The following is a 23,599-nucleotide window of genomic DNA, read 5'->3' as shown; positions in this document are numbered from 1 at the left end:
ATGTTTATTAAAAAAAAATTAAAATGCCGATAGACTAATTAAGAAATTGGCGGTTGGCTCATCTTACAAAATTGATACACTATTAACCGACTTTACCCATCATTTGGAATGAGCAAAAAAATACACACACACGCACACATACGAAAATTGCCGACGCACACATGCACGCGAGCTAGTCCGGGCGAAAGTGCAACGCGGGATCTGCTGTGCGGAGCTGATGGTATAAAACCGGCGCGCGCGCAGCGATACGGCACACTCCGTGAGATCGTTCGCTAAACAACAAACTAAGCGATCATGAGACTATTGGTCAGTATTCAATATTAAAAAAAAACTTCCTTCATACAAAACTTAATAGCTTCTATTAATTTACTAACGAAATAATTTGTTTATAATTTTCAAGAAAACTTTATAAATTTTCTTTAAAACATTTTGCTTCAAGAGTTTAGAAACGTGTATTATATCTGTTTACATTTGTTACAGAGATCTACCTTAATCTTGGCCGTGGCTATAAGCCTGACCACGGCAGAGGAGAAGGCAGATAAGGGACCAAAGGCTGAAGCAGAACCCGTAGAGGAGCCCAAGAAGCAGGACAAGAGGGGTCTTTCCGACTTCGGGTACGGTGGAGGTGAACATGGTGGTTTCGGCGGCGACTTTGGAGGATTTGGAGGTGACGAGCACAGCTTCGGCGGCGGAGAAAGTGGTGGCTATGGAGGCGGTGAAGGTGGCAGCTACGGAGGAAGCGAAGGAGGCAGCTTCGGCGGAGATGAAGTTCATCATGAAAAGACCATTACTATCATCAAGAAAGTGCCAATACCCTATCCAGTTGAAAAACACATCCCTGTGCCCGTGGAAAAACGCATCCCGTATGCAGTGAAAGTTCCAGTACCTCACCCCTACCCCGTCGTGAAGGAAATCCGCTACCCCGTCAAAGAGTACATCAAGGTACCCGAGTACATTAAGAAGCCGTACCCAGTGACCAAACACGTACCCGTACCCGTGGAGGTTCATGTCGACAGACCTGTACCCGTTAAGGTCTACGAGCACGTGCCATACCCAGTAGAGAAACACATCCCCGTACCGGTGAAAGTGCACGTTCCACAACCCTACCCAGTAGAGAAGGAAGTTCACGTTCCAGTAAAGATCCCCGTCAAGGTCCCAGTACCGTACCCAGTCGAGAAGATCGTCCACTACCCAGTCAAAGTTCACGTTGACCGTCCAGTACCAGTGCACGTTGAAAAGCCCGTACCAGTGCCAGTCGAGAAACACGTACCCTACCCAGTCGAGAAGAAAGTGCCTTACCCAGTAAAGGTCCCCTATGACAACCCCGTACCAGTTCACGTCGAGAAACCCGTACCTTACCCAGTCAAAGTTCCAGTGCCAGCCCCATACCCAGTAGAGAAGATTATCCCATACCCTGTAGAGAAGAAGGTTCCCGTACCCGTCAAGGTCCTCGTAGACAGGCCCGTACCTGTCCACATTGAGAAGCACGTGCCTTACCCAGTTGAGAAGAAAGTGCCTTACCAAGTAAAGGTACCAGTACCCATCATCCATGAAGAAAAGCACGAAGCTTCTTATGGAGTTCAAGAAAGCTATGGAAGCTCAGAAGGTTTCGAAGGCAGCTACGGCAGCTCCGGTAGCTCCGGCAGCTACGGCAGCTCCGGCAGCTCCGAAGGCGGGCATGAGTACCATCATTAAGAACTGATCTCTATTTGTTTTTTTTTTATTTTACGTTATAGCTTTAAATGTTGCCTTGTGTTTAGTTTTTGCTAAGTAATTGTTTTAATTTTTTTTTACGACTGGACCGTATGTTTGTTCATATGAATGATGTAAATAATACCCCAAAGTATTAAAAATCGACGTGTTAAAACATTTCATCGTTTTCTTTTAAGATCCCATTTATTTCTAAGGTGCTAGCCTAGATTTTAAATTCCCATAATATCATATACTGCCTCGATATTTACAACAAATGTCTTACTTATAATAAACATTTACAAAACATTACCAGAATCGAAAGAAATGTTTAAACTTTTGTTAATTACGTTTCAAGATACCATTGGCTCCTTTAGTAGCATTAAAGTCATTTATTAGGTTCATAATACACTACAGCGTTTTTAAAAAAATAATGTTAAATAAGCAAACACTTTTGACCGCAAAAAGTTATTCATAATCTTCACCGCAAGATGTTTTTAATAATCATTGCTTTTTAAACTATCAAACAACTGACATTTGGACCTACTTTTAACAGTAACAAATATGTTATTTTTTTAATTATCATTGTGATGTCTGTTAAATTCGTTGTCAATTGCGTGCGTGATATTTAAAAGTTTTGCATATTATATAACATATATTGTAGAGATCGCAGTTAGTTACAAATTATATAACGAGATGTTACATTTTTTCTTACTATGAGTCTGACTTACGAGATTCGAAACGATTATAAATTTGTTTATTTGAGAATTATTTCTTACATATATTTAAGTGTTTTTAAGTTTTTGTTCAGCCTATAATTTTTCATTTAATCAGCATATTTACGATTTCTAAGCATTTTAAATATTTCAAAACAGTTAACAAATTAAACTCAATTATAACAGACAGTGCTTTAATATATACTAAATGATTTTTTTATGTACACCTTATTTTACATCCTAGATAATAATATCTAAAAAAAGAAGCAATTCACATAGAGGTACAAGAGGCGATCTCTACCAGACAACCTTTGGAAATGAGAGATAGAGATTATATCAATTACAAGTAGTAATAACTTCTTGGTTGCCTAAACCTAGATTGAAAGATCGAACAAGTAATTAATCATTAGTAAAATAAACATTCTTACCTTATATAGGGTATGTTGGCTGGAACGTGGTATTTGGAGCCAGGATCGAAGTCCAGTTCTGACCGGAGAACTGGCGGCTTCACGCCTTGGTATTGTTCCCTGTGTCAACAACAAAGTTTTGGATTAGCAATCACAAATACTCGATAGAAAAAGTGAAACACGAGAACAGTCATCATAAGGATCATAGGGTATTTGTCAGCTGACATGATGAATATTTAGATGGTGATATAATCTTCGAAACACTGATAACACAGCGATGATACCACAGATAATACTCATAACGCATAAACCTAGATCTGATCTTTTTTTTCGTTACTAAAGGTAGTGTTCATCTTGAAACTCTTTGACGGAATATGACCAGTAGTTTCCATGCTATCCTATCCTTTGTTTTTTATCAGGACAGTTGTAACTTGGAGTCAAGTTAACGACTTAATTTGATCAGGCTACCGGGGAATCGTTCACGTGATCACACACTTTCTCTACAATCTTTTATCGAAGTTATCTAGATGTCAGGATAATTCTGGATAACTTATCATAATTTAGCGCATATAACTTAACAAATCAGGGCTTAAGGTCTCTCCTAACATAGATTCCTGGACACGCACTCAGAACAGATCTGAGAGTCAACACACTAAAAGCATGTAAGATTTCTTCCGCTCTTATGATTAAAGACTGTGTTGAAATGATTTCCTAAGAAATTTAGCTATGTAAATAAATTAGTATACGCAATAAGAAGTTTTTAGATGCTTCCAAATATGAACCCGAAAATAATCATATGCACAAATATAAAAGGAACAAAATTAAATATATATTGATAATGAAAACACGAATAAATATTCAAGCCAATAATGCGAAGCTATTGCTTCACCTATATTACTAGTGGCTGCAACGAAAAGAGCTTTTTGCTGCACCGTCGACATCATCATTAGTAAAAAAAAAAACATAATGACACTTGTTTACACCGAACGGGGTCAGTTAGCCAATCCGCACATGTGTACACTTACATAAGCGAATTGTAACGCGCGTCTATTACAAACAAACAAACTAATGCCTGTATGGTCCAAGTACATCAAAATAGCGATTTTCAAAATCCGCAAATCAATATCTTGAGCAAAATATCGAGAATTTGTCTAGACAAAAACATCTCCTTTGCAATGAAAATGAGACCCATGAGAACTACTGAGACGGTATTGGTTTATGAAAAATAATTATAGCTATAGCAAGTCCATCCTCGACTCAATTTTATGCCAGGATCTCCTCAAAATGCTATTAACCAGTTACCTTATACTTAGTTATTTTGGCTACAACGCATATAGACAACCAGATAATTTCGACATACTGTTGGATGTATAGAAAGTAGACGGTAAACGACCACGTGGGTGAGAAACCCGTTGGTGTGATAAAGTCAAATCTATAACTAGACTCTTTTGTGGCAATAGCACCAAAAATGCAGAGGGTAACTTGGTATAAGAAAAGCATGTCATCTAATCTGTTAAGGCGTTTTGAGATGGACACAGGCTTTAAAAATGAAAAAAAAAACAAGTGAATATAGATAACTTATTACAGACACTAGATCCTAATTAATTTTTTTTTGTTAAATTTGTCATATTTCTCTCATTCCACACTTAGTTAAGTCATTATTATGACATGAAAATAACATAAAGATAAGATAAAATTAATATATTCAAGATTGGAACAGTTAACTGAACTCTTATCGATCGTCAAGATATTGTTTATTTATTTATTATTTTTGACCCTGCTAAGCAAGGTATTAGTTGTGAAGAAGAATCAGGAAAAAACTACGCTAGAAGAATCATAATTCAGTTTGATTTACCAACATTGCGGATGGCGAGTAGATATGTTCAAAGTATTTACTAAGAGAAACCAATCTCCAAATTTTTGAAACATTTTAAAGTTTATGACGAGGCATGAAAATCTAAGACAAGGTAGATCACTTGAAAAGCGATAATGTGTCAAACCAAATAAATTATGGATTTGGATGTTAAGCCTAATGTGTAGAATAATTTAAATGAAGGCCATAATGGTATAATAAGAGATAAAATCTGATAAAATGAACGAAATAGACCGAGCGATTTTTATTACGACAGTGAAGACATAAAACGAAAAAGACTTGTTCAAATAACTTATGGGACAGATTCGTATTCAAGTCCTCTTCATTTAGGTTATCAATTTAATCATCTTTTGTATCTTTTATAGCTACAAATTATCAGGATTTCTATTATAAGTGATTGCAATCTTGATGACATGTAAATTAACGTTATGTTTTAAATATATTTTTACAAAACGCTCCGTCGATTCCAATCAACAGCAATAACCATTAAAAAGTTTGTAATGCTTACCGCTTCCGCTTATGACTCACGCTGCACTATTTAGCTTTCATCAAAGATTTAAACCCATTACTCTCGAGTCAAGGTTAGTATTACAGTTCTACCGTAATAAAAGTCTATTGTGGTACATTAGTATGAAAAACTATTCGCACAATGCAACTTATTTAAAGAGCGTTCATTTTTATAATTCGTTGAATTTCGCTTTGACTTTTCGTATTCTATTTTCAATTTTTGTAATCACGTTTTAAATAGAACCAAATAAAATACAGCCATTCTTTTACCACTCGACTCTGTTCCTATCTCTTTCTCTTACAGTGCTTTCTCTGGCTTCAGCGGCTCAAAAAATCGTCTGGTCTTGTTATGGACGGACCAAGTGGTCTTCACTTTTTCACTCTTTAATTTTTTATAACATTATCTGGAGTTTGCAAAAGACAGTGCATGGAAGGACTTGTTGTCCAGGGACTGTCTGAAAATCTGGAGGTCGCTGATTTCAGCGTTGGACAGATCAAGTGATAGGCCTTCATAAAATTACTGACTCTGCGCTAGAAGTCACTCGGAGATAGAGAGATGAGTTATAAGTTATATGAGTCAGTGACAAGGGCCAGGCAATTTTACCTATTATGATGAACATCCTTAAGTGAACGACTAAGAATCTTCTTAGAGGAACTCTTCAACACTACTATCTATTGCACAACTTGAATTTAGTTATTAAACTAGTATTTTTCGAATCGTACGTGATTTCGCTAAATGTATATACGAATATAGCTGCGTATATTGATCCGTAGCTGAAAATCGTGTAACGATTGCTATTTATTTTCTCATATTTAGCTATGACATTTCATGTAATCTTTTTTAATTTAAACATAGTAAAAAGGTTTTAATGCAAACTTTGTAGATTGTGTGGCTACATGTATATCTTAGGTAAGGCTTTCTTGGATGTTACCCTGTGTATTGGCTTTACAAGACAGTATTTTAGGTTACTAATTACATATCTAAAGAACAGACAACCTTTGTTTATTATGTAAAAACATACAAAATTATCATGTATGTATATAAGATCGTACTCAATGCTAGAAATAAGTCTCTTACGTAAAATTCCAATTCGAAGTGGCTTGAACGGCCCTAACAGATCATCTTATAGGCGTACGTCTAAAGCTTGCCGATTTGTGATCAAGACTAGAAACTTGAAGCCCAACAGCCATCTGTTCTGAGTTGTATTTGACCGAATCATTGCCATTTTAACTTGTTATTCAGATATGAAGAAAATTTTAGAAGCGAAAACGAAGGAAGGCGGTGTGTTTATGGAGACAAGTAAGCCATATGTAATATAATGAAACTGTGAAGAATGTAAGGAGAGAAAGAAACAAAAAAAGTATGTGAAAAAAAAAACATTTTATAGGATAAAAATATCATGTGTCTTACAAGATAGGGGTGGACGAGAGCTCTCCAATAAAGGGGGCTATTCGAAAATAAAAAAACATGCTGTTCCGTTGGGCTATGTCGATTAATTACGTTTATGTATCAATAATCATATCTGATTCTCTTTCGTAAAAAAATGCCATCAAAGTCCTCTTTGTTGCTACGTGACTATAAGCGTACTAATATATATGTCAATATTTGCACATTTAATATTATATATAATAATGAATTTTAGATAATCAATTAACGTTTAAAATATATTATGAAATATGTCATTTACTTGATAAGCCGTTATTTTCTTGTAAAATAAAATAGATATTTAAAATTTCAACAGAACATTCACGAGATATCATACATCTAAAATTACACTTTGTTTGTGTGCTCTCATACTTAAAGTGTTGCCAAATAGGGCCCTATCTGTGCTGGAAAATAAACTCAAATTAACTACACTTCTTATGTCTGCTGGCCTAGAATATACACCACGCTTTGGGCTCATTTCCTAGTCCAGCGAAGCGTATGCATTATGACATGCTAGTGTTACCAAAAAATTACGAATTATAGGGACACAAATCAATGTCAAATATAGAATAAATTATTAGCTTATTCTTGAAATATATTCAAGAACATGTAAGTTTATTAATGTATGAAACTCTTACATAATACATTTACACCACACGTCCTAGTGTTTAGAAATGCGAAATATTAATAATCGACATACTGTATTATTTATAAATGTTAATTGAAGTTTAAAATTCAACGATGATATTGCATAATATTCACATATTAATTTGAATTTTAATTACGTAATATCCTAACATTAATTTTGCATCGAAAGATAATTAGCATTACTATCACCTATAAATGTTTCTATCAAACTAAAGGACTCACTAATGTTATAAAAATTGATTTACGTAATAACAATAATACATTTTATTGAAATGAAACAATATATTAACATAAAACAAACACAACACCATAAAAAACTAACACTTGCGATCCTAGGTCGCAAGTTCGTTTCCCGGGATACAATCTTATATAATTCACACTTAGTGCATTAATTGTATTATAATTATTTTATTTTATAATATTGTAGCAGCCTATACCACTGTGATCCCCAACCTTTATGCCCTGCTATGGGCAACACGTATATGACGTTTGTTTTATACGTGACGTAGTTGTTTCTACGTTTAACCTTATTACGTTTCCGTGTTATTAATATTATATAATTAACAGAAATCATTTTTACTTAGTATATGGCAGCCAAATAATATTTATTAGTAATTTATTGTACCCTTAATATAAGAAGTATAAAATAATGTTCCATATATTAATTATCAAGTTTAATTTTAAGTTACAAAAATAAATATGTTTTCTATAATTTAATTAAAAACACTCCGAGGTAACAAACATTAGTTATTGTATCATTTTTATATAACCTACTTTATCTAAACTTAAACAGTGATAGCATAGCGGTATAGGAGTGAGACTTGCGATCGTTGGTCGCGGGTTTGATTTTGTACATTAATTATGAAGGATTACTCCTGCTTACAAGAAAATTACCAAAGGATGGACAGCAGCGTCTTCTGGGTATTGTTATAGCCAATCCACCTGCCAATCGTGGCGATTATGGTACATACCCGAACGACGACTTGTTTTAATAAATCGTTAACTGTTAAATTTTTCTGGTAGCTATTGCTATAAGCATTTGGCATCTTACTTCTAAAACTGGTTAATATTATATTAATATTATTATTGTCACTATTTTCCACACAAATAATATATTACTTTTTTAAGTAAGGAATCATCAGATATATATATATATATATATATATATATATATATATATATATATATATATATATATATATATATATATATATATATATATATATATATATATATATATATATATATATATATATTTAACCCTTAAATGCATAATGATGAAAAACTGCAACATACCACCTAAACGCCATAAGTAACAGTAAATGCATAGTGTTGTATATCTGCAACATAAGGTTTTTTTTAATAAGTATAAAAATATTATATGTATGTGTGTTTGTTTTTCCCTGCATTGTAGTATACTTATCATTATAAGATATATGTATATTTAAAATATAAATAAGAGTCATGCATTTAAGGGATATATAGTCTCTTTTAAATATACTCGCCGAATGTTGAATGTAGTTGTTCCAACACGTAATATATAAATTATATTTTATTACGTTATACATACGCACTCATTATATAAACTATTATTCTTAGAATCATTAAAGTTATATAATTAAAAGGGATTATAAATGTGGTAGAACTGCTTTAATGGTATCATATCCCATAACAGTTAGGCTTCGAAGAATTTTCTATTTACGGATACGATCTGTTCAAGTTCCGACCGTATACAGAAATTAATGATACTGAATTATTTTCCCTTGCGCAACATGTTTTCCGCTTGTGGTAAAGAAAAGAAATATCTAGTTAATTAGGCTTGAAGTAACGGTCGTTCACAAGAATTGTTTTACCAGGCGTTTTAATGCCTCCCCCTTTCCCCGATCGTACCCCGCTCGTTCCCCTCGTACCCCTATCTATTGTGGGACAAGGACTTTGTTTTTATTTAATAATTTTTTCATGTAATAGTTTTATCGTTCCTCCCTTTTTTTCTTTCTACAATTATTCTATCTTTTCCTTTCATATCCATTTTTACTTTTATTCGATGCCATTATTTTTCCCTTCATACCTTAACTATTACAATATCTTTGTTTTTATTCTATATCATATTTTTGATATATTCTAGGTATACTTTTATATATGTATTATTTTATTTTCTTTATTTGCCTATTTTACACTTTTATTTTTTTTAATATTAGCTCAACGCTTGTTTCTTTTTATCACGTTTTCCGCAATCGTTCTGCACATTTTTAGGAACGTTGGTCTTGCTTCCTTGTCGTTGATTAGCGAGGCCATAGAGTCCTAACCTAATCCTAATGCCTAAAAGGCATTCGGAGTCTACCCGGAGTCCTCCGAATGCGGGATAGTGGTCAACCTGACCATGGTCATGGACCAGACCATGGTCAGGTTGACCGCCTTGTTTTACCAGTTAGTGTACGAATCGTGACATTGTATGACACTTTAGTTTGAGTTTACAAATATGTAAAAATAAATAAAATTCTAATGTCTGCTTTAAATATTAAAACATTTCGTGCTCATCACTTGGATTCGAGTGAGTCGAGGCTATAATAACAGCGTCTCCGTTCATTTTCAAGTAGTCAGTATGCAAAAAGACACTCGCGATATAAACATCCATGATAGAAGAGTCATTAGCACTCGGATCCGAGTATTCGGCACCCGGGCGTGCTATGCCGAATGATCCGAGTGTTTACCACTCGGAATTTTTAATAATAATAATAATAAATTTTTATCAAAATTCATCTTAAAAATGTTGTTTACTGGCTAATATTTTTATTTAAATTGATCGAATCGAAAGCAGCCAATGCGTTAAGATAACCGATTTTCGTCATATGTATATAAACATATATTCCGTGCATATACTAAGTTTACACTTTTTAAATTGTTTTTTGTATGTCTGTTTGTTCTGGTTAATCTCTGAAATGGCTGAACCGATTCTGACTGGACTTATACTGGTAGGTAGCTGATGTAATAAAGAGTAACTTAGGGTACTTTTATTTTAGAAAAATTCTTAAAGGAGAAAAAAAAAACTATATAAACTCAAGATTTTTTTTTCAAATTCCACGCGGGCGGCCGGTTTTAAATTAAAAAACGTATTTCCCTACAATGCCATAGCATAGATGATAGCCAATCGAAAAGTGGTAGCCCAGAGATATATGACTAGGAATTGCGACCGTAATTCGAAGGATCAATTCCTGGGATACAACCTTATAATTTACACATTGTGCATTTATTATAAAGATTTTCTATAGCTCTCAAAACATATTTTCAGAGGATGGGCAGTATAGTCTTTCGTGTACCACCACACTGCTATCTCCAACCCGACTACAGAGCGTTGTGGTTATGGTATATCCAACCATTGATATCTTTGACGGAGGCCTTGCAGTGATCTTCTAGGAGTTGAAATAACGACGACAGTCAAAAAAAACCAGGCCTTCAGTCAGCTCCGTTATTTTTGGCGGTAACAGCCATGGTAATGACGAAGTATGAGTGTTAAGAAAGTCTTTTTCCATTGGTAACTTCTGGGAAAGGTCTATGTCCAGCTGTGGACCTTCATTTCGGTTATTTCGTTCGTAAGCAGATCTCAACGTTTCAATATCGTAGAAAAAGTCTGTGTATAGCCTCATCAATGAATTAATAAAGCTATTACTCGTAAAAGTAAAGTAACTGAACTCCTTACAGAGTAATGTCTAATGCCACAGTAGCAAGTTCTATATATTCAATTTATAGTTCTGAATTGAACCTACCTGAGTCTCCACCAGTGACAGTTGTACTGCTCTTTTCTGACATCACCGGTGAACACATCCCATCGCCAACGGTCCATCACCAGTGCGAAGGGCAAGAAAGCGAGCTTGTCCATCGCCTGGGTGAACAGGAAGTTTATATCGTGAGCCGTGTCATCGATGGACCTCTGAACGAGGCCCAGTGTCTGGAGGTGCCGTGGTGAGGATACAGAAAGCGCTATAGCCTCTCCAATCGCCTCATGGAAACCTGTGGATAAGACAAGATGTTGGAATATTGATTCTGAATTTATAATATACAGGCACTTATTTCACACACACATACACAATCATACAAATGAAAACTGAAGGCATTTTTAACTACTTTAGGCTTTATTTACCCTTTCCTTACCGCAGTCATTTCCGCCAAAGCGCCGCTACTGAACCGAGCATGAGTGCTTTTCTTATTATTTTTTTTTTTACTTTTTTATTTTAGTTTCCAAATACGCACTTCACTTCCAAAGAATTGTATTCGACTGAAGGCGTATTTAATAGCAAAATCGATTGCACCCTATGAGAAATCACTTCAATTACAATATACAATATAAATACAAGTAATATAAGGAACGCAAATGGATGCCGGCTAACTCCGAAGCTGGTACACACGGGGCGTCCGGTGGATGACGAAAGGGTTAAAACAGAACGTTACAAAATGAGTGTGAAATAGATGATTAAATTATCAAAATCAATTACTGCGCGTACTTCTAAAAGTACATGGGAAAGTAGAAATCTTGTTCAATACCTCGTCTTCTCTTTATTAGTCACAATCAACTATGGGCGACATCAAATCCAATGTTTTATTGTAGTTTAAAATTTCATTCAATATTATTTGTCATATTTTGTTTTGACACCTGGTTGTCGACTTTCATTTAATTTGGTTGACATTACATTTAATTAGAAACAAAAGACTTCCGTTCCTTTCCCTGCGAGATCCCTTTCATTATAAATAAAGATAAAACCATGTAAACATTTCGACCTCCTACGAATGGTAATTGTGTAAGAAATAAGAACTTTGTTCTGCGATTAAAACCGTGAGAGAAGCGGAACGAGATGACAATATATAATTATTTCGCGTTCCAATTTTGAATTGTATTGTTTTGTGTTAACCTTGCTACGTTCCCACTACTGGGATAAAAGCCTTCACTCAAAGATAAGACGGCCGTAATCGACAAAGCGAGTTTTTGTCGAATCTATGAAATTAACATAGTCTTACGATTTAATTTCCACGCTGAACTGTTTTATATATTTCAAAGTACTCATAATAATTTTATTTATTTTAAAATGTGCTTTAAGGATTCGAACCTTTTCCTATTGTTTGAATTTTTAAAATCGTTTAATTACTAAAGGTTGTATCCGTCTCGAAACGCCTAGACGCCTAGACGGAAAAGACGATTATTTCCTTGCTGTTATTCTACGAATTCCTCAGAGCAGTAATCCAGTTATAGACTTGTCTTATAGAACAACCCTCTATTTGTCCTACAACCAGCAGTTCTTTAGGCTATGTGGGCAAAATAACTTAAAATTCGTTGTTAATATACCGCGAGGAATCTGGTCTAAATTTAGAGGAAATACTTCTTCTTTATTCAACCATCACTACATTTTAATTTTTTGAAATGATTATAGTATTTAATCACTGCCTTTATAAATATATCCTAGTTCAACTTTAAATAAGAACCCACTAATCACGCATAATCAGGTGTACACATCGATAGAACTTATATAGTTAAACACATATTATATGTTTAGATTATTTGTTAAAGTTTCCTATTGTAATAATTCGCTTTAGGTTCATGAATAACAAATCATGTAAGGGAAATAATTAAGTTTTCGAAAAGGCTTCATCAATATGCAGAATTTTATTTGTAACTTTTATAACCTTTTTCATAAATTCAATATTTCAATATGTATTTGTGATATCTAGTACTATAAAGTAATTTTGTTAACATTGGAGTACATAGTTAATGATACATATATCAAGATTAAATTAATTATGATCTCTATGTAACAGTATTTCCATGAGTAGGTTTCACGGTTATATATCTACTTGAAAAATACAACATAGCAGTTAAATCTATTGATAAAATATATATTTTTTAAATATCAGATGTAAAAGCTAAATAAATATGTATATATATAAATAATGATATCATTTTCCTTAAAAGGTTTTAGTTTTTGTATGAATCAAGACATGAAAATTTAAATTTAAATAAAACCATCCAATATTTATATTAATGATAAATTTTTGAAAAGATTGTAATAATACAGCGAGACAAAGTATAAATCAAAAAACTTAAAAGACGAATTTATTCTGTAAAATCCAACAAAGCGTGTAAAACGTTTTACGCAGAGCTTAATTCAATAAGCGTGCACGAAGATACGCTGAGCGGAGAGAAAGCTGCGCATGCGCACGCGGAAGTGAACCCGCCACCCGATTGATAAACTCAAGCGAGCGATGTCGGAAACGGACGCCATGTTCCAATGCTCACACTTCCTGTAACCTCTTACGCAGCAAATTAGACTTACGTTGACCTTACTTAATTCTCACAGTACGATATTACAATACACTCCTATGTAATACAATGTATAATACAAATACAAAATATTTAATATTATTGAAGATTTTTAGATGAAAATAAGTCTTGAAATTGTTACTCTAAATTATACTTTAAATATTTTAAAAGTGACAGAAAACCTTGTCGTGGGTTGTTTTTTAATAATGGAGCCTTTGAAACGTATGATAACAATTTCAATCAAATTAGGCTATTTCTGTATTATTGTCAAGATGATATAAATATATGAGTAATTGTTTTTTGTAGATGATTGTGACTTGCGATCCTAGGACGCAGATTCGAATCCCGGAATACTATCTTATATAATTCACGCTTTGTGCATTGATTACCTAGGATTGCCACTGCTCATAAAAAAGAAGAAGAAGCGTGGTCTGTATACCCTCATACCACAGGCATCGTCCACCCGTCTGCCAAGCGTGGCGATAATGGTATATACCACCACAGATATCTTTGGTACAGGACTATGCCTTGCAGTGAACGTTCATAAGTTTTTAAAGAGAATGCAAATGAAAATGTAAAAAAAAATGTTATAAGAAATTGTGCAAGCAATTATTTAAATAAAGAGAGGAAAATTTTCTTCGTATTAACAAACGTTTATTCAAATCTCTTTATTTTAATTGCATATATTTTAATTATAGTTTTTGACAACTTTTCAACTGATTCTTGCTTTTGCATGTGTACTTACACAAGTCGATTGAAAACTTATGATTGATTATTAATTTTTATTATAAAATAATTTGAAAATTTGTGACTTGACATATTGTCCAAAAGTTTTTAGTTCAGGAATTTTTATATGACACACAATATCAAAATAATCTTAGACATGTACAGTTGGTGGATTTTATTAAAAGAGAGCAAAATATGTTTCTAGTTTTTTATCCTTTTTTATTTATATTGCACTATTAACCAAATTTTAGTTTAATTATTTAAAACTGTTTAGTTCATAACGTGGTAGAAATTTATAATCTTTACATAAAAATTAATAAAATAAAAGTGTCTGTTTGTAATATTAAAGATAACCGCTTTATACTATAAGCATGTGAATAAGCATATCACTTGGTAGATGTTGCATGGTTAGACCTAACACAAGATAGACCTATCTAATGCATTCAGGCGTTATTTTGCGGAAGTCCATCCTAAGTAAGAAAAGGACCAATATATAGCTACTTCCGCCATGCAGTAGTAGTCGTGCAATAAAGTGCACCGCACGGAGTAATGTTACATCCTGAGGATGCCCCGTGAAGGGGTGAAACACTTGTTGCGTGATTAAAAGGTGGTAGTTGTGTAATTCGCATTGTTTGCCGCACGCGCATTTATCAGCGTGCTGGCGGGCGGAAGTAGCTATATATTGGTCCTTTTCTTACGAGGTAGACCGACGACATGATCACGATTGCTGGATGTAACTGTATGCAGGTAGTGCAATACTGGACATCTTGATGATCATTGGGGGAGGCGGTTGCCTTTTTTATGGCCCCCACTATTAAGGGTCTCTCGTACCCCTATCTTTGGGAAGGACAGGGTCGTTTTATTTCACGTAATAATTTTTTTTTCATGTAACCTTTTTTTTGCGGCCTTCTTGCATTATTCTTACAATCTTTCGTACTTCACTTTCTTTCTACATTTCTTCTGCCTTTCTCTTCCATGTCACGATATCATTCATTCCTCACCTAATTCCTAAGTTTTATATTTCTTTATTTTATTTTAAATATTTGGTTCTATATACATTTATTTTGCTTTATTTACTAGTTTATTTTTCACACTTATTCATATTTTTAAGTTTCATTTCTACTGATTGCTTTTTCTGCAATTTTCTGAAAAGTTCGAGGAATATTGGTCTCCTTTCGTCCACCTTTATTAGCGAGGTCATTAACTCCTTGCATATTTTTATGTCTAACCGGCATTCGGAGTCGACTCGGCGATGCCTTGCGGTCGGCATGTATTGCCTGATATGAACGAACGAATATTTTAAATATGAGAAACTATTTCCGACAAAGCATGAGACATGGCAGCTATATCTAAAGAAGTTTGAATGCAAGTTTGTTTATAGTTTTTCGTAATGGGCTTCTACCGCGACGGTTAGAAATATTTTTTATACATATGTTATATTTTTCAAATGATGACGTCCTTCTTTCAGGCAAAAATCCTAATAATGGACTTGTATGAAGTATTGTAATATTTTTGGATCTACTCTACATTATTGTAGAGAGTACATATTTTAAAAATTGTCTAAGTATATATAGACTATAAACCAAATGTCATGTCTTCAACATCATCAGCATCTTGCTGTGGGAAGTCCACAGCTGGATATGGGACATTCACTGTCTTCATTCAATGACTCTCGAGGTGGTACGAAATTTATTCAAATAAAATAGATTTGTTTTCAAATATATAGGGCAGATCTCTGGTTACAAGTCATAACATAAACAAACGTTTCTTTAAAAATAAGTTTTGCAATTAAAAATAAAAGTTATTAACATTTTAAATCAATTAGTTTCATTATCTAATATTTATGATTCTAGTTATTCTTTTTTTTAAATTAGCCGGTGTTTAAACAAGGTGCATGTAACAAATAGTTTTACGTAATAATATCGCGGAAGTAAATGTATTTGCTTTCTATGATATTATGTTAATAATTTTGTTATAAAAATATGCGTTTACTTTCTTAATGTATGTTGTTATAAATCACGTAAATTATTTTGCCATATTATATTTAAAAAAAAGATAATGTTTGACACTCTTTGCTTTAAAATATAAAATCTATAAATGTTACTACAATATTTTACTTGTAATAATAGGAAATGGTGACAGAATGATTTTTTATATTTCGTTTTTTTTTTTCAATTTAGTCTCCATATTTTCCTTTTTCACGTGAAATTTTAGAAATAAACTGACTTCCAGAGATAGAAAAGACCTCGTGATCGAAATGCACACTGTAAGGCCTAGGCTTTCCCTCTAGATCAAAGCCTATCCCTAAGATCGCCACTATGACGAATTTTGCACTGCTCGCCCCCCGACATTGACTATTTTGCTACTTATATCGTATACGTAATAATATTTTATATATAATATAAAAAATATCATATAATATAATTATATATGAATACAGTACAGATAATATATATCTAGTATTTGCTTGAGAAATGTACGGCAGTATATTTTTATATAGATAAACTGGCATGTTATGTTAGACAGCAAATCAGTGCGACACTCGAAAAAAAATAACATTAAAATAAATAAAACAAAATACAATCGCCTAATGTATTCAATAAACGCGTTCGTTTTTTAAAAATAAATCAAACCTGTCAGTGTTTAGAAAGAGAAAACAAAACTAGATAAATGGCATCTCATCGTAAATGCTTTAACAGTCTGCGGTAAACTTGACCTCGTTGCTTAGCCGTGTGGAGACAGAAAAAAATCTCACAACGATATACTTAACGCTAGAAGTGACTTGCGAGAATTTATTGGAAACATACTAAACATTAACGAAAGTAACCGATAAAGTCTAACAGATTGGCAAATTGAAGCGGCAATGGATAGGCTACATAGCGTGAAGAACAGATGGCTGCCAGAACGGTAAGGTTTCTTATTTTCTTTTTAAATTTGTTGAAAGACGCGGGATACAGGTCGTTTCGAAACCATTGGAAATATATGAGGATTTCTAGGTCCGACTGTGGACGGCCTTTGGTTGAGATAATAATGATATAAATCGTTGCCAAACATATTGTATACTATTAAATGTAATAACACATATATAATATTAACCCTGGGTTATTACTTGCTGCTTCTAGACCGCGGCCTACTTCTAGATGTAGAACTAGGACGTCTGATAGGCACGTTTATCATAATTACAATTAAACATATTAAAATTAAAGCCTTATTTCACTTCTTTATTTGTTTATGAGAAGTTGAAATAATAAATCCTGAATTATTTTTGTCTTTATATTATCAATATAAAAAACATATCCATGGATTATTATCATTATTCAATTGATACATACATTTATATTTCGTAATATCTACTGTAATATAGTATAAAATTATTTTTATTATTTAAAAAAAAAGAAATATAACGGTAATGAAAAAGTATGTTTTGAGATAATGAAATAAAACATTCTGATATATTTGATTAGTTTTTATGTAAATAGAATATACTTTTGTAAAATAAAGTAGTCTTTTTTTCTTTGGCAACATTCACCATGCCAATTCTCTTTAGTAGAGAAACATATCTATAGTGTGTTTAAGTACACGACATTTTCCACTATAAATTATAGAATTATACCAATTTAAAAAAATATATCCTATACAAGAATAGAAAAATGATGTTAATGCGTGGAATTAGAAGGTGTTGATGCTAATATTAAGTTAATTATTATCGAGCACTCTTTATAAAACGCGTATAAAGAGCAACTGTTAAGTTTCTCGGCTCCTCTTAACAGAACTGCCTGTTTAGCTGGTCGTAGCTTCCTGTAGGTACAACAATGCCTATATTTTATATTGATTGACGATTCGAAAGTGCCTGTGTAATAGCCTTATGAAAAAAAAACATGATACAGTTTATTTAGCTTTTAGTTTAAAAAAAGCAGTCATTATATATTTCTGTGTACCACATCTATCTCATTTGAATTTTAAGTTACTTTTTTCTAACCTATACTACTTTCTCCACAGATAAAACATAGAATGCGTATGAACATATTATCAATAAAAAATTTCCTTGTAGAACTATTTATTTTATGACCTCTGCTATCGGGGCCTCTCGTTCCACCCCATATTTAGTTGAGAACAGGGATTTAATTTTCCATTTATTAAATTATTCCCTTTATATTATTTACTTTCTCTTCTTCCATTCCTCAAAATGTCTACCTTGCTTCTCTTTTATTCTACAATTCGTTCTCTTTTCCACTACAGTTTGGTCTATTTATAAAATTTATGATATATTACAGATTTTTAAGCTAACTCTACATCTTATACATACGAGTATATATCTCAGTGTCTTTGATTTCACTTAGTTCAGAACTGTTTATTAGTTCTCAAGACGTTTCATGTATAAGATTGTTTTTATCAATACGAATATAGCCTTACTAGTGTTGACATATTCCGTAGGTTTAATAGACAGACAGAGCGCAAAAATAGGTAACTTAGATTAGCTTATGTAACTTAGCCCGAGGACTTCTCCGGGAACTTCGAAGCGGGTGGTTACGTCACGTGCAATATTATTATGTTGGGAGACAGTTGAGCTTTTAGAAAGCTTGGCCAGGCGCTCCATAGAAGTTTTTTAAAGAAAAAACATAAACATTCTCTTTTTATTTGAAAATAAGGCTTTCGAATTAGTCATAGCAAATGCATTAGAAACGTTTTGATATAACTATTAATAGATTGATACAAAAAAAATCAATGTTCTGTTTACAAAATTTAATAAAATTACGATAAATTCACTAAAATAATCATTTTATAGAAACTATAGATTTATTTTAACTAAAGTTAGAAAAGTTTAATTTTTTTAACACCTATGTCACTTCCAGATGTACATAGATCGGGGTCATTACACGAACGCTCGAGATGCACGTACGTTACGTAAAGCGGTAATGTAACTATGTTTTAATTTCCGTAAATTCTCTACACCGAACTATGTGCAATTAGATGCGACATTTACGACATTTCACGTGTTATGAAGTCAACAAAACTTAGTTTGCTTATATAATCTAGAATTCATGTTTAAATGCACACTTAGTCAGGTCGTAAATACTGTTATAATTTTATATAAACAAATTCACTTTTGAATTTGGAATCTGTCATTTTTAAATTATTCTTCATTGTTTTTTTTTTTAATTTGCGCCAATATATTGTAATACATTTTTTGATAGTCAAATGGAAAAATGTGATTGCCTTACATAAAGTAGGTATGGTGCTAAATACACTTTTTATAACCTTCCCGACATATTATTAGTCGAATGTTAGTGTACCAGGATGTTAATAGATATAATAAAACTTCTGTTTCTGACCGAAAAGATCTAGTCATTCACATAGTGTTCGTACGAAAAAGGCGATAAAAAAAGGCGATAATTCGAAAAAATCCTGTCCGAAAGCAAGAGATTTTATCTCGGATGATGGAAAAAGCAGCTAGAACCATACCCCATTTTTAACAGTCTATAGAAGATGTACTGGTCATTTATTAACTGTGTATTTAAAACAATAGGTTGGTAAAATAAAAACAACAACTAAGACGGTACGCAAAGGAATGTCACAGAAGATTTTGGAAGATTAAAACATAATGTGCATATCTTGGACTTATGAAAAACGATTACACGTATACTGTTGAACATAGACTTTCCTTGTAGGTTCCTATTATAACATGAAGTGGCCTAAATAAAGCGTCTTCCAAACTATTTTTCTTCGCTATGAAAATTTTGAACAGAGTAATATATTATTACAGAGATATCATAGATTTGTATGGCATTGTAGAGAGATTTGGTCAAAATTTTAACAGCAGCCAGTAAACTATATTAGAGAACTGTAGCAAAGCATTCACCGTATATTAGTCATGGCTAACTGTTTCTTGGCACGCTAAACATTTTATTTCGCAATTGCAAGACAGTCAGTGTCGAATTCACGTTGTAATTATGTAAATGTGTGCGTGTAATACTCTTATATAACTGTGCACCACAACAAGCGATGCTATAAAACTACACCCATAACGATATGGTACTTGTATACTAATAATTTGCAAAGTACACTTGTTTGTATTATACACGTTCGTTGCTTTGTGTCATTTGAATTAGTCGGATAATATCGATAGAAAATTTTAACAACTTTTCCTGCTATAAATCTAATTTGCATCTGTTTATACATAGGTGCCTTGCAAAAATGAATCGATATAAATACTATCATAATATGACAATTTCCTCCGTGTAGTGATAAGAAGATATAGGATATGTATGTTAGATATTTGTTTAGAGTTTCGAATAATTGCTTATCTGATGTAGTAGCGTGGCCCATCGCTTATATAGTCAAAGGCAACGGCCGAAAGTTTCTCGAGTGGCAACCGAAGGTAAGGTCCCTACAAGATGGTCTGACGACTTACTTAATGTCGCAGGAGGTCTATGTCTTGCAGTGAATGTCCATCCGCTGAAAGGAACAAAAAGATCACCGTAGAAATTTACAAAGATAGCTTCTAATTCTCTACCTTAGTATTAATAAAAAAGATCCAAATATAAATCTTTGATAAAAAATAATAAAGATAGAGATAAAATTTATTAATTCAACTGTAGTACTTTTAAATCTTCTTATTGATCGTCAAATTCTATCTAATTTATTTTTGATTATACTCTGTTTCGTAAGGTGTTATAATTGTGAAAAAGAAGCGGAAAGAGACTCAACAACATCTTTTAAAAAAGTTTAACTATACCGATTTATTTTACATTCTGTCAGATATTGCGTAAATGAAAACAAAATAATCAAGTGAAATTATTGCCAAGAATTTTTGTTATTTTGTAAATGACTCTCAAATAATGTTTTAATTGTAATATAAATGAATTAGAGATTTTAGCAGTCGAAACTTTGGTACAGAAACATTTTTTGCCTCTGTGTTCCCTGGTGTACTTAGAAGGTGTAAGTTAGATATAAGCCTGTTAGTAATTCTTCCAAATATTTTTTTGTGTAATAACACAATTCTAATAGTGTGATATAATAATAATGTAATATATAATATGTAATAATATAATATAATAAGAAGACAATTCAAAACTGTACGTATTATAAACCAAGGTGATATGAAATATATATAATACTAAACAGAAATTATGCTTATAGAGGCTTTAAATTATCTAGTAATGTTGAAATTGTATGTATTAAGTTGTTAAAGCACCTAAAGTTTTCAGTAATATACATGACGTATATAGAAAGAATTATGTTTTGTTTATGTTTAACAACTAAAGACGAGATAAGATATCAGAGATGTATTGAGGAATGTGAGTATAGGCAGCTTTAAATCGAAAAGTTAAAAAAAAAAGAAAATGAAGAGAAAAGAAATTGAAACGTTTTGAAGAATGAAAATATTTTAGTCACGATACATTCGCACTATTTAAAGATATTAAAAGTCGCGGGTTCGATTCCCGGGATACAATCTTATATAATTCACATTTTGTACATTAATTATATAGGATTGCCACTGCTCACAAACAGGTTTTCAGAGGATCGACAGCAGCGTCCTCTGCATACCATAATACCACACTGCGATCGCCAGTCCACCTTCTAATCGTGGTAATTAAGATACATCCTCCAAAGATATATTTAGGACTGGCCTAGCGCTCACGGAATCGTGGCGATTATCATATATCCGACCATAGATATCTTTGAAGTGGCCCACGTCTTACTGTGGGCGTAAATGTCGAAGAAAAATCGAATAAATACAGTAATCAATTCTCGCGTACAAGGTATTCTCGCGACAAATACATGTAGTATGAAGTTAATAAGCATATAATTAAAATAACAAAAAAGGTAAACAAATACAATTCATTCGTGTTAGGAATTAGTTTAAATATAAAATATTATCTTGTGCAACCAATCATGTATATTAAAATAATGAAAAATATTCCATCTGTGAAATATTAACGAATCGATATTATTAAGTTCACTTTCCAAAGCAAGGTTTCCGATAGTAAGCGTGATACTTCTGAACATGCTCACAACATTCGACACTATTTAAGAATGGAATGACGTAACCATTTGCATGTTGGAAATGTATTAAAATTATTTAGTACGATCTAAATATTGCGTAATTTTATACGGAAAGTAACGTAAAAGCGAGAGCGCTGATACACAATAAGACTTGGAATTTTAGTAGTAACTCGTCACGTATGGTCGCCATTTTGAATCTATATTCAATAATTCTATAGTCATCACGCGAAGTACAGAGTATAACAATTTAGTGGGATACGTTCAGATAGAACTCCACTAAGAAGACTCAAGGTCGTCCAGAAAACAATGGAATCTATATCAAGTTCAGTGTTGCTCATTTAAGTAGCGGAGGGCTGGGCACATTGTTTGTGTAACCCGTGGCCTTTGTGGTCGAAAGAATCTCGAGTGATCACGAGCCGGTAGACGGGTCGTGGGTCCCCTCCCCCAACTAGGTAGATTGATAAATTACTTAAAGTCATGGGAAGTACCTGGATGCGGGCACTGAAAGACTTGTCATCATTACGATCTTTGAGGTAGGCCTATATCTTGCAGTGGCGTATCTCCTAAATAGAAGAATAAGAACTCTATATTCTTAAACTTAAAGATTCCAACACTCCAATCGCACCCCAATATGAAAAGAGCTCACAACAAACTTACACAATTTTTTATCACTTTCACACCTTAATACAGAAGTATATTAATATATTCGTAAGTCTTATTTTCACTTAAATAATTCTTTGTATAAAAAGGGATCAATGCTTTATACTTTACTACTGCTGCACACCTGGAGACGATGGCAGACAAGAGAACAAGAACATTCGCTTTGCTATTCTTAACTAGTCTAGGTATTTCTTATTTTTAAGCCATTTGTAAACCCCTTCCATTGCCCGAAAGGAACCTTTAAAAACTTTTACAATTATAGTTCTAATTTTTACAATATTTACTAAATTTTATACTACTTAAATTATACATAGATACGTGAGATCAGTCGTCTAGAACTGGTGCCATTAGTGCGATTGTATATATCTTATTGTCATATATATAGTATCGTTAATGATATTGACATAGTTGCTTTAGATGGTAATTACCAAATACTATGTTGAACTGACCACATCAGGGTTGGTAATATTTTTTTTCTCAACTCTATGGCATTAACAATTATTATAATTGCATTTGCCCTTTTCCCCTTTATTTGTCGTAAATTTATTTCTATCTATATATACTAATTGCCCAATGAAATACCGAGTTCTGTATCATTTTGATTATCGATTGTTCTAGAATTTAAAAAAAAAT

General features: G+C 32.9%; 2 protein-coding genes across 2 annotated transcripts in view; one reads left to right on the top strand and one right to left on the bottom strand.

Annotated features, from left to right (window-relative positions):
• Positions 1 to 260: 260 nt before the first annotated feature.
• LOC137931568 (zinc finger protein 512B-like) lies at positions 261 to 1,796 on the top strand. The gene is made up of 2 exons (XM_068775000.1): positions 261 to 306; positions 481 to 1,796. The coding sequence occupies exons 1-2, from the start codon at positions 295 to 297 to the stop codon at positions 1,693 to 1,695; spliced, it is 1,227 nt and encodes a 408-aa protein (XP_068631101.1). The 5' UTR covers positions 261 to 294; the 3' UTR covers positions 1,696 to 1,796.
• A 1,033-nt stretch (positions 1,797 to 2,829) lies between these two features.
• Ance-3 (angiotensin-converting enzyme Ance-3) overlaps positions 2,830 to 23,599 on the bottom strand; it is a 57,278-nt gene continuing 36,508 nt past the window's right edge. Inside the window, exons 8-9 of the mRNA XM_068775364.1 lie at positions 11,031 to 11,274; positions 2,830 to 2,932 (exon numbers count right to left, since the gene is read on the bottom strand). Coding sequence (XP_068631465.1) covers positions 2,830 to 2,932; positions 11,031 to 11,274 — 347 coding nt within the window. The remainder of the gene's footprint in view (positions 2,933 to 11,030; positions 11,275 to 23,599) is intronic.

Source organism: Battus philenor, unplaced genomic scaffold (genome assembly GCF_028537555.1).
Source record: "Battus philenor isolate CCGP_79_NKW_IND1 unplaced genomic scaffold, ilBatPhil1.0.hap1 SCAF_8, whole genome shotgun sequence".
Classification (NCBI taxonomy): Eukaryota; Metazoa; Arthropoda; class Insecta; order Lepidoptera; family Papilionidae; genus Battus; species Battus philenor.
Note: the sequence above shows the minus strand (reverse complement) of the source record. Positions and strands in the feature narration are given on the sequence as shown.